Source organism: Nannospalax galili, unplaced genomic scaffold, assembly GCF_000622305.1.
Source record: "Nannospalax galili isolate Female #2095 unplaced genomic scaffold, S.galili_v1.0 scaffold800, whole genome shotgun sequence".
Taxonomy (NCBI): Eukaryota; Metazoa; Chordata; class Mammalia; order Rodentia; family Spalacidae; genus Nannospalax; species Nannospalax galili.
In genome coordinates, this window is record NW_008347125.1 from 3,288,076 (window position 1) to 3,301,227 (window position 13,152).

The 13,152-nt window shown below is 39.6% G+C and overlaps 1 protein-coding gene across 1 annotated transcript in view; it reads right to left on the reverse strand.

The window, feature by feature from the left end:
• The window catches only part of Ccdc158 (coiled-coil domain containing 158), a 100,559-nt gene that overhangs the window by 14,748 nt on the left and 72,659 nt on the right, over positions 1–13,152 (reverse strand). The window contains exon 18 of the mRNA XM_029568533.1: positions 1,963–2,111. Within this exon, the coding sequence (XP_029424393.1) occupies positions 1,963–2,111 (149 nt within the window). The remainder of the gene's footprint in view (positions 1–1,962; positions 2,112–13,152) is intronic.

Sequence of the window (13,152 nt, forward strand, 5' to 3'; positions counted from 1 at the left end):
TATATAAGCCACAAATGTAGTTTTAGATCTCCAAGCAAATTTAAGAAGGGCTGGTTACCTCTGGAGTTGATCAACTAAGAAATACTTTCTTTGATGAATTTGTTGTGGGTTTTTAGGGGCTTTTTGCCATTGTTGCTGTTGTTGTTTTAGGCAGGGTCTTGTTATATAGTCCTGGCTGGCCTGGGACTCACTATGTAGACCATGCTCTCTAGTCTCAAACCCTCAGTGATTTTTCTGCCTCTTCCTGACTAGTGCTAAAATTACAGTGTGCATCACACACCAGTTTTCTTCCATAACTTCTTAATAAGTAGAGGTTAGACTTTAATGACATGGTCATTTGTAAGATTACAGAAAATTAACTCAAATTCTCAAATCTATTCATGCTTGATAGTCTCAATACAGTTCAAGTTCACTGGTGGCTGGCGTGAACCTGATGGCGGAAGCTACTGTAATCCTTGGGAATAACTAGCAGTTTGGATTTGTCCCCAGGAGGCAAGCCAATGTATGGTGAAATTTATTCACCTGTCAAATGAGCTAACTAATAAACCCTGGTTTAGAAGTCCTATTAGAGTTACAACAAAAATTAAAGTGTTCAGCTGGGTGTAGCAGTGCAGCCTGTAACCTCAGCATTCAGGATGCTGAGGCAGGAATTCAGACCCAGTCGAGAGAGGGAGGGAGGGAGGGATCATTTTTTTTCCTATGTGGGGGGGGAGAGAGAGAGAGAGAGAGAGAGAGAGAGAGAGAGAGAGAGAGAACAAAAAGAAAAGAAAAAAAATGCCAAATGCCACCCGGCATGATGGAACAGGCCTTTAATCCAAGCACACAGGAGGCAGAGGCAGATGGATCTCTGTGAGTTTCAGGCTAGCCTGATCTACAAAGTGAGTTCTAGGCCATCCAGGACTACATAGTGAGACCTTGTCTCAAAAAAAATTGTAAGTATTCCTTGATGGGATAGGATATAGAATATTTCTGACATTATGTGATTTAGATAATATAGTGTCATGGTTAGGTAACTGAGCCATTACTGATAATATTAACAATTAGATACTTCCAGCTAATCCATTGGCAGTTGGGTTAATACATGTTATCAGAACATCTTAAGGAACTAGAGATTGGTTTTATATAGAGATATTATTTCAGAAAGTATTACTTTTAGATATTTTCCATCTAGATACAAATTAATATTACAGAAATGATATCAGTACTAGTATATTTTACTAGTATATAGATACCATATTAAAATGCTTTAAGATAAGTTAATCTCTATAACAGTTCAGACAAAGCTTAAGAGTGTTTGGGAAGAATATGAGAATCTCATTGATTCTTGCAAATATGTATAGGGAGGGCTGGTGAGCTGACCGAATTTTTTACAGATCAGACTCTATTAATTTGATATGTCATTGTCAGGAATCGCCAGGGAATCCATGCTTTTCCTATTAGTTTATTCCTTGAGTGTTCAATAGTTCTCAATGCTATGTAGTTTTAGCTCTACAGTAGACTGTGCTGGAGGCAAATTAGCCCTTTGAGACTTGAGTTTTTCATTGTTAGAATAAGCCTTGTTCTGCATTGTCTCAAAGGGTGTTGTGGTATTCAAATATGGCTACGTATGGGGAAGCTGTTTGTAATTAACTATGAGTAACACTTTGCACTGTTTTTCATCCAGTGCTGGGGACTGAACCTAGGGCCTTGCACCTGCTATGCACGAGCTCTACCATGGAGCCATACTCCCAGTCTCTGATTACTTTCAGAACAGAGTGACTGCTTCATTTTCTCTGGGTGTTCAGTTTCTTTACATTTGCTTAATCCCTCCGTTTTCATGTTGCTTTTCCTGGTAACTTTACTTTCTCTTCAGAGTTATTTAGATCTTCACCCCCTCAGAGAGTAACACAGGGACAACTCAACGGCAACTCACTCCTAAGAGGAGCTTTGCCATTCTGAGCGAGTGTAGTCTTAGACACCTACAAGACTGTGGGGGACTGTGTCCTCCCATTCTCGTTGGTCTTGCTCAGAGGCATGTCAGGCTCCTCGTTGATCACACTTCGCAACTTTTGGAGAAGCTGTTTCAAGTCCGTTGTTGTGTCTTCCTTCAAAGTGTTGGTTTTCATAGAGTGCTGAATTAAAACAATGTATAAACAAAGACTTTTTTCAGATGTGTATATTATTTTGTTATAAAATTAATTGAATTGGTAAAGAAATTATAGGATAGCAAAAGGAAAATAAAAATCTCTTGAAATCTTACTATGTAGGTATAAATCAATAATCTATAATTAATGTGTTCATATTTATATCTATATCTACACAAACATACTACTTTTTCATTTTAATTTTAACAATAAAGTGTGAACATCTTTATCATGTCATTAAATATTTTTGGCTACCTCTGGGAAAAGTAATTTAGATATTTTGCTTAGGACTAAACTAACTTTATAAAGCTATAGACTTGAGACATCAAGAACTCTTTAGAAATGAGTTGATCTACTACACACATTTTACTGATGAGGAAAGAGACATTCAATATTTTAAAACTGTGTTCAATGGTATTAAAAAATATAAAAATTTCCTGAGTACTTGGGAGGCAGAGGCAGGCAGATCTCTGTGAGTTCAAGGCCAGTCTGGTCTACATAGCAATTTCCAGGCCAGCTGGGGCTACAAGGAGACCCTGTCTCAAAAAGACCTAACAGTGAATATTGGTTCGTGCTCAGCTGACTTTCTCTATTTTATACAGTGCAAGATCCCCTACCCAGGGAATGTCCCACCCACAGCAGAGCTATGTCTTCCCACATCAGTGTGTGTGTGTGTTTGACACATATATAACTTTCAGATTGATAAGTGCTTTTTAATAAAACAATATAATGAGTATGAATGTTCCTAATAGGTGCCTAAGAAGGAAAACCACATGACAGAAGTGGCCTTGGCAAGCAGGTAGGCTCAGTGTGTCACTCAGTGTGTCACTCTACCCACTGTAGAGTTACACCTGAACACAGCTGGACTGCTGAGGGATGAACACTGCAGAACTTGGGGCCTCCCCTCGCTTTCCATCTCCACTGACAAACCACACACACAATATCCAGCTGAAGATATCACAAGTTCTGTCCATCTGAGAATGTGGCAAATGTGGTCTTTCTAGTATACTGATGGTCAGCTTATCTGGAAATTATAATTGTAAGTCTGAAGTTTCACAAAGCAGATTCCATTAAATTACTAAATTAGACTCCGTTCACTTGAAAAGTATAAGGATGTGAACTAATGCCTTAATCATCAATAAAAACCTTGTCTCCTAGCAGATTATCTAATTTTACTAAAAGCTGCTTTGTTCTTGTAGTAGTCCTGGTACACATAATGCCTGATGTAGAATAAAATCTCACAAATTAAAAAAGACATTGTACTGCAATCTTTGGTACCTTAACTCCAGCCTAGCTGTCATATCATCTGCTGATTAGGTTTACTTAATCAACTTTGGCAATTATTTTGTTAAAATAAACATTTGATGTTGAGAATAGATAAATGTTAAAGCACCCATTTTACAAATTACAACTCCATTCCAAAATACACTTACTTAACAGCTTGCAGCTTCCTTCCTTCCTTCCTTCTTTCCTTCCCCGCCTTTTCTTAACATATATTACGAACTTTAAAAATGTGGAAGCTCTTTCTTTCTTTCGAGACAGGGTCTCACTATGTAGCCCTTGCTAGTCTAGAACTTGCTATGTAGAACTGTAGATCAGACTGGCCTCAAACTCACAGAGGTCCACCTGCCTCTGCCTCCTGGGTGCTGGGATGAAAGACATGTGCCACCATGCCTGGCCTACCTTATTGCCAATCTGCGAGTTACACTGAACATTATAACACTGTGCAGAATACTGATTTTGTTAGGGAAAAGGGAAGCAAACACCAGCCTCAATAGTGAGTACATTATAACTTCAGGGGAATTTTACTGATGGTCTAGACAATACAGCTCCTTACCCCTTCATGGTAAGGGAAGCAAAGGGCTCTTAGATGCCCAAATAGGTCATGCTGTATTTGTTGCATTCACCATCTACAGAGATCAAGCAGAAGGATGGTCTCTTCTTCAGTCTAATATGGCCACAGGTCTTAGGTGATCCTGAGTGGTTGTAAGGATGTATGAGGATGGGAGGAGGATTACCTTATGCTGTTTCACATTTGAGACAAACTGTGACACATAGTCCAGAAGCCTGCAGTCATGTCCTTTTTTTAAAGATTCATTTTGTGTATGTGTGTGTGGCCGGGGGGGGGTGCTTATATGAATCTAAGTGTGCAATGCCCACAGAGGCCAGAAGCAGGCATCAGATCCCCTGGAGCTAGACAGTTGTTAGCCACTATGTGGGTGCTGGGAACTGAACCTGGGTCCTCTGCAAGAGCAGCCAGTGCTCTTAACTGCTGAGCCATCTCTCCAGCCCCAGCCATCTCCTCCTTTCCCACACATGATGTTCAGAAACTTTGGTACTCAGTGGATTATGAAAATTCAGAAGGATAGTAAGTAAAGAGCTTCACCCCCAAACAACATTCCTTAATATTCTGGTAGGAACCCAGTCTGTGACATAAATTGTTCTCTTAGTAGACTCAGACACATGACCCCTGTCTCTGTGACATTAGGGTGTCAGATCCTCGTCAAGTATTTCACCTTGGGAGGCTGTTTTTCAGTTGGCTAAAAGCAATGAAGCTTAATTGCTTCTTTGGACCAGGAAAATGTACGTTACATGTATAAAATAAACTAGCTTCGAGTTCTGCAACCTCTCCTTTTTCCCTAGGCCACTTGCAATACAGGCCTCTAGGTGTTTCCTCACCATTTGCCACCAGACCTGAGTATTCTTTACTGGCAGGAGCCACTTTGCCCGCACCAGCCCTACTGCAGCATCTAACACTGGGTGTTTGGATAATGGGGGACAAGTAAGCACATTTGCCTACAGGGAGGCAGAGCTCCTGCTGTGTGTGTCTCAAAAGGTGAAGAGCCCAAATTTGTACCTGTCTCCTTTTGTATGCTCAGTACTTGATATTTTTAACAAATGATCAATATAACAAGGTATAATATAAATATATAAAATATGCTTTATTTCCCTCCATTTTTATGATACCTAGGTTCTTTGAGAGCGACTTGTGCTTTACAAGACACGGAGGTTTTTTTTGTATAGGATTTTGTTGCTCTTGTTGTTGTTAAAGCTAGAACCCAGTGGCCTTGTACATGCTGGGCAAGTATATTGCCACTGAGCTATACCCTCAGTCATAACACACAGGGTTTTGGAAAATATCCAATTCTATCTTTTACTCAACAATTAATCGCAATCACTCCTATAACACTGACTTCATCCTAATAACTTCTAAAATGTGTGTTGCTCTTCCAATTAAAAATGTAAGCTCCACAGAGAAAGAACTTGGTTTGATAATTATTGTCATTACATATATTATTATTACATATAAGTACACTTTGTTTGGTTATAAAAATCACAAAAGTATCAACTCTGAAGGGGCCTGAAGTTATCTGATTCTAGTTTGTAATAGTTAATATTGATTAACTTGATAGGAGCCAGAATCACCTAGGAGTCAAGCCTCTGGGCATGCCTGTGAGGGATTATCATAAATTAGCCTCTGGCCAACAGTAAAGAATTAGCTTTGCTAGGTTAATTGTGGTGGGAAGATTCACCCTAAATGGGGGTGGCACCATTCTATGAGCTGAGGTCTGGACTGTATAAAAAGGAGAAAGAATGCTTGTGAGCTGAGCACAAACATTCGTTTTCCTCTGCTTCCTGACTGGATACAATGTTGACCTCAAGCTGCCTCAAGTTCTTATTTCTGTGACTTCCCTGCCTTGATGGAGTGTACCCTGGAAATGTGAGCTACTAAGCTACAAAAAGACTTTGCAGAGGACCAGTGTGATGACTCATCAGGTAAAGGCATTAACCACACAAGCCTGACAATTTGAATTCGATCTCCAGAACTCATGTAAAGGTGAAAGGAGGTAACTAACTTGAAAAAGTTGTCTTCTGACCTCTCACACGTGTATATCCACACACAAAAATAAAAATTAAAAATAAAAGACTTTTCATAGCTTTAAATGAATATTATAGGTGAAAGAAGCCAATTTGAAAAGCCTATTGTATGATTCCGCCTATGTGACAGCCCACAAAGGATGACACTATGGAGACTGTAAGAGATCAATGGTTGTGATCTCAGAGAAGGAGAGGAACGGATGGAACACACGGGACTTTCTACTTTTGAAAATATTTTATTATTTTTATTTTATGTGTATGAGTGTATTGTCTGCATGTAGGTAGGTGCATCCGTGTTGTGCAATGCCCATGGAGGTCAGAAGAGGGAGTTGGATTCCCCTGGAACTGGTGTTGCAGATGATTGTTATCTGCCATGTGCACACTGGGAATCAATCCCTGGTCCTCTGCAAGATCAGCCAGTGGTCTTAACCACTGAACCATCTCTCCAGCCCAAGGGACTCATAGTAGTATAATTAATCCCTACAGTTCTATCATCATAGATACATGTCTGCATTTGTGAAAACCCATAGAATGTACAAGACAAAAGATGAAAATAGTGGAAATTGTGCACTATAATCACTTATGTGTCAATCCTGGCTTTCCTTTTGTGACAAATGTACTACATTAACATAATGTATTAATAAAAAGGGAAGTTGGGATAAGATAGGGGAAGGAATCTACAGGAGCTCTTTATAGTCTTCAATTTTTCTGTAAACCTAAAAAGCCTTAATTTAAGATATTAGCAATTTAAGAAAACAGAAGTCATGGGCATTTTTAACTTATAACAAGAAAAAAATGTATTTTTAAAATCAGAAAATAGCTAAGAAATAAACAATTCTAAGACATTGTTTGCATACGATTCTTGCCAGGCTGAAGAACTAATCAAATAAATATAAACTCTTCCTGAAGTTCATGGAGACTAGTGAAGGATCTTGCTCTTCTTACCCCAGTCCTTTGACACTTAGGATGCACTGATAGCTATTTCTAGGCAACAAATAGAAGATGAATGAAAAACCTAAAAATGAAAAACTTAATCTCATTCAGTCTGAATTAGACCATTCTATTTTTAGACTATCTGGACAAATCCATCCTTTTATACTTATTTTCCTTTTAGAAAAATGGAATATAAATACACTACTTTTAGAGTAAGCAGTACAGACGAATAGGAAACAGGACAAAAGCCATCAGTTGTTGCTAATCTTGCCCACACCATGGGTACTCCAGTGGCAAAGAGCAAGCCCAGTTAGTACAAATTACAGTGTTTAGGTATAGAATTTGATATATAACCAAAAGAAATTACATCACCCTGGAAAGATTTTAATTTTATATGGTAAAATCACTTTTTATCAGAAACACAAAACTAAAGTATTTCTATATAAATTATTAATTATTTTATATCAACCTATTAACATATACATGCATATGTACACTGCACATGCACACATAAACACATAAAAACACACTGTGTTTGAGCTTGGCTCAAATCACATAATATAACTTTTCTGGCTTTATTTTCTCACTTATAACACAAGGGAAATCACTGGATAATTTTAAATGCCTTTGAAGCTCTAAAACCATATGATCCTCATTCACAAAGTCTTAATAAAACACAGTATTGTTTCATATATTGTATCAATTACATCATCAAAAATTTGAATTATCTTTTTTTTTTTTGGGCAGGGTCTCCCTAGTCCCAGCCTGCCTAGAAGTCACTATGTGAACCAGGCTGGCCTTGATCTCATAGAGATCTGCCTGCCTCTGTCTCCCAAGGGCTGAGATTAAAGGCACACTTATGCCCAGTGTTGAATTTCCTTTTAAAAATTATTTATTTAACGAGTGTTTTGCCTGCATATATGCAAATGCATCACATGCATGCAAACCCATGGAGGCCAGAAGAGGCTGTCTGATCCCCTGGAATTGAAATTAGGGGTAGTTGCTGTTAACAGCTATCCAGGTTCTCTTAGAAGGGCAGTCAGTGCTCTTAATCTCCTTCTCTCCAGCTCCTATCTGAATTATCTTTATGAACAGCATTTAGCAGCATAGAGAACGATTACAGTATATTTGGCTATGAACATAGGTTTTAGACTTAAGCTGTCTTGGCTCAACTGTGCTTTTGCTGCATAAACCCTTTATAAATCACTTAACTTCCCAAGTTTCAGTTTCCCTGTTTGTAAGATAGCATCATAACAATAGCATTTATCTCATGTTACTCACATGAGTTGCCAGGAGTGACGTGGAAAATCTTCAAAAGTACTTTGCACACTGCATAGCATATGAGCTTTCGGTAAATGTCAGCTAGTATAATCATGAAAAAGAAGACTATTCTACTTCTGAACACAACAGCTAGCATATGTTTCTGCTCTATTCAAAGCCCCCTATAATGACACAAATGGAATTAAGAAGAATAGCGAGGAGAGGAGAGAGACTATTGTTATAAGTAACAATAACAAAATTTTGGGAGAAAGAAGGCAATGGATAATTTATAACTGATTTAGTAAAACAAAGAAAGCTAAAATCCGGGCTGGAGATGGCACTTGCTGCACAGGCATGATGACCTTAGTTCAGACACTCAGACCCCACATAGAAACCGGGCAGGTATGCTGGCTTGTCTGTAGTCCCAGTGCTTGGGAGGTAGAGCAAGCTGGCTAGCTAGACTAGCTAAACTAGTTCAGTGAGAGACCCTGCCACGGCAAAAAGAGTGGAGAGTGGTCATGGAGGACACTCCTTATCAACCTCTGGCCTACACACACACACACATAAACATGCACCTGCACACACATATGTGCCCACACACAGGCAAATACAAAATCACACACCACTCATACATATGTGCACACACACACACACACACACACACACACACACACACACACACACACACATTAAAAGCACCTGCACAGAATTAGCTAACAAGAAGTTGCTCTGTAACACAGTATTTCAAACAGGCTCAGGAACTGGGACCTCATTTGTTCCCAAAAGCCAGAGATAGGAAGGTATCATGGTTTAGATATAAAGTGTTCCTTTAAAAGGCTCATGTGTGGGTGCCTGGTCCTAAGCTGGTGGCACTATTAGCATGTGATTGGACCATGAGGGTACTAGTTTCATCAATGAGTTAATCTACTCATGGATCAGTAACTTGGCAGCATTATTGGGAGGTAGTAAAGACAAGTAGGTGGGGCCTAGCTAGATGAAGCAGGTCATTGGGGTGGGAGGTTGCCCTGTGGGAACTTGACCTCAGCCTCCTTTCTCTCTGCCTCCAGTCCTCCATGAGGTGAGAGGTTCTGCTCTTAGCCTTGATATTCTGCTTTACCACAGCCCAGAAGCAACAGAACCAAGTGCCCATGGGTTGAAACTTCTGAAGCTGTGAGCAAAAATAAATCCCTATTTAAGATGATTTTCTCAGGTATCTTGTCACAGTGATGAAAAGTTGACTGACACAGAGAGGCAGCAAAATGAATGGACTGGCTTAAGTCTATAGGAGGGTCTGTAGGGTTGTAGATGCTCTCTCCATGTAGTTGACTGTTCATTTTCTTCTCTTAACTAAAGTTAGAAGTTAATCTCTGGATAAGGCTTAATGTATGGACTTTGGCCTCCAAACATATAATGAGATAAATATTACAATTATGAGACTGCAAAGATAGATAACTCTTTTCGCTGCTGACTCCTCAAAATTCTATCACATGGATTTATAATTACAAGTCAGGAATAAGATAATCCCTCTTTAGGGGAATGAATATCCCAAGGATAAAGTCCTATAGATAATTTTTGGTTACTTCAATAAAAAAGTGATATCTAAGTTGACAAACCAGTTGACAAACTCTGATAACCTTGCACAGAGCTTTGGATTTTTTTTAAAGAGTCCATCAACATTAAATATTAAGGGATCACTAAGGACCAAAAAGCATAGAAGGAAACTCTCTACCTTGAAAAATAGACATCAAAAGAGAAAAAATGAATTAGAAGGAACATTAATAGTTCATAAGAAATGATCATATTGAAGTTAATATCCTCAAATGGATATGAAAAAGTACTACATTTATGAAAGAAGAGAAAACCATGAAAGCAAAAAAAAAAGGGTCTCTATTAGTCACTTTTCTGTTGCTGTGATAGAAACACTGACCCAAGAAATTTATAGAACGAAGAGTTTATTTGAGCTTATGGTTCCAGGGGAACTACAGTCCATCTTGGCAGGGAGGCATGGTGGCAGAGGTGGCTGGAGGAGGAGCAGAAGCTCAACTCTCACATCATCATGCAGGCACAAGAGAGCGACTGGAGATCTGGCAAGGTTTAAGAAACCTCTAAGCCCACCCCCAGTGACATACTTGCTCCAGGATAGCCACACCTTCTAAAACCTCCCTAAACAGCGCCATCATCTGGGGACAAAATGTCCAAACATTTGGAACCTATGGGGGACATTTTCATTCAAACCACCACAGGGTCCTAAAAAATAAAATTTTGTGTGTGCATGATGACAGGAAGAAAGTTCAACAAAAAGTACATGTGTGAGGTCAACAGAGTGCTCTACTTTTTATAGTCAACAGAGTGCTCTACCTTTTATAATCTATAGTAGAACTGCATAGATAATATCTAAAATTATATAACAAGGAATAACAACAGAGTTGTTTGAAAAAAAGCAGTTGAAGAAATCCCAAGAGATGGGAATAAAAGCAAAGAGGAGAAAAATGAGAGTCAAAAATTAAAGTAAGCTGGATGTAGTTGCATGTACCTGTAGCCTGAGGCAGGAAGGTCATGAATTTAAGACCAGCCTGGGATACATAGGGAGTTTGAGACTGGCCTGGGCTACATAGTAAGATGCTACCTAAAATAAATAACTAAATAAAAATAAATAATTAAAATTTAAAAAGAGAATCAAGCCAGGAGGTGAATAGATAAATAAGAATTCCAGGAAAAAAGTTATAAAATTAGAGGAGAAAATTAGGAGATAAACAGTAAGAAAATTTCTAACACTCAAAGAACAAAACAGAAAGAAAAACATCCCCAACAGAGCTCATTGTGAAATGAAAACCAGGGGCAAAGAAAAAAAAAACTAAAAGTTTTAAGAAAAAAGACAGAGGTTACATACAAAGGCTCTGTAACCGAAATGGCAAAACAGCAGCAAAACTCTGAGCACTGACTAACTCTAAGTGAAGAGTAAGCACAGTCAGATATGAATGGCTAAAACCCTTAAAAGAATGCAATGCACTCTCACAGAAAGCCACTGCATTACACTACATCAAGAGAAAGAAATAAACCAAGAACTGAAGTAAGCACAGAAAAGAAAAAAAGATGGAGAGAAAGCTCCAGACATGAGGAAGGAGAACTGAAGAAGGCAGTCGTACTGTGAGCCTACAGAGGAGCCATCAGGCCAGAAGAGGAAGAGAGCCATCAAAAATGCACACATACATGACCTATGAATGCATACACCACAAGTAAATGCCAACTTATGTGAATAGTTGGTGTATTAGTCAGGGTTCTCCAAAGAAACAGAACCAGTAGGGTGAATATATATGTATAAAGATTTATCAGCTTAGCTCACAGGATAGAGTCCGAGTAGTCCAACAATGGCTGCACCATACTGGAGAGGCTGAGAATCCATAGTTGCTCAGTCCACAAGGCTGGATGTCTCAGTAGTCCCAATCTGGTGCTGAAGGTCTGACAAATTCTAAAAGATCAGCTAGTCTTCAGTCTGCAGCAGCAAGATGAGCTCACCAGCGAGAGAGAAGGCAAGCAGCATTCTCCTCTGCTTGGCCTTTTATACGGGCTTCCATCAGAAGGTAACACCCACATTTAGGGTGTGTCTTCTGGCTTCAGATGATCCAATCAAGAAGATCTCTTTCATTTCAGTTAATCCCAGATCCAGTCAAGTTGATACACAGGATTAGCAATCACAAGTCCACCCCTTGTCAACTTGATACCCAATAGCATCTCTCTATGTCATGCTTAATTTTCAAATGAAAACAATGTTGAGATCATAATTTCACTTAAATGATATGACTATCCTATCATACAATGACCAATGCATTATATATCTTAGAGTAGGTGAAAAGGTCTTCAAGGAATGCTTAGTCCTTTAGTGTCAAAAAAGAATAACTCAAGTATCTGCTTAACATATGTGTATACATGCACAAGCCTATTCTTAACCAAACAAGAAAAAAATACGTCAATTACAATCCACGGTTCTGCAACTGGTCATGTGGCCTGAGTTGGTATTTCTAACTACCTTCCTCTGTGACCCATTCTGTATTTCCTCCACCATCAGCAAGCACCTCTGTAGGTCTTGGCTCTTTTGATGGAGGAGTGACCTATACTTTCATCCTTGAAGTGTCTGGGTCATTTGTTGTCCTGTCTGGATTGGGTTGTTGCAGTTTCCCATTGACCTTAATCACAGGACAGGGTAAACACCAAAAGTCGTCCTAAGGAATCTCCTGCCTTCCAGATATAATCTTCAATACCTCCACTGTGGAGAACCAGTCCAATTTTCCCCTGGTAGTCTGGGTCAATCACCCCTCCTAATACTGTTATTCCTTTCTTAGCCTGCTGACTTAAGGGCATCAGAAGCCCAAAGTGTCCAGGGGGAAGTCTTAGCTTTCAGTTCAATGGAATGTTTCTTGTCTCTCCTGGCAGAAGCACTCCCTCCTCTGGAACTAAAACATCCAAGCCAGTAGAGTGCAAAGTCGAGGGTACAGGAAGCAAAAATTTCCTTAGTGGGTCACCAGGGATGATAGCGAGTGGAATCCTTTCCACTTCCAGCCCTTGATTCCTGGACCCGTGAATCCTGGCTATAGGAGAAACTGTATCATATATTGGACGCTGATTCAAAGCATACACTGCCTTCTGGAGGGCCCTGCCCCAGCCCTCCAGGCTATTGCCACCTAATTGGCACTGTAACTGTGTCTTTAAGAGACCATTCCATCGTTCTATCAAGCCAGCTGCTTCAGGATGGTGGGGAACATGGTAGGACCAGTGGATTCCATGACCATGGGCCCACTGTTGCACTTCTTTGGCTGTGAAGTGAGTTCCCTGGTCAGAAGAGATGCTGTGTGGAATACCACGATGGTGGATAAGGCATTCTGTAAGCCCCTGGATAGTAGTTTGGGCAGAAGCATTACGTGCAGGAAAGGCAAATCCATAACCAGAATAAGTGTCTATT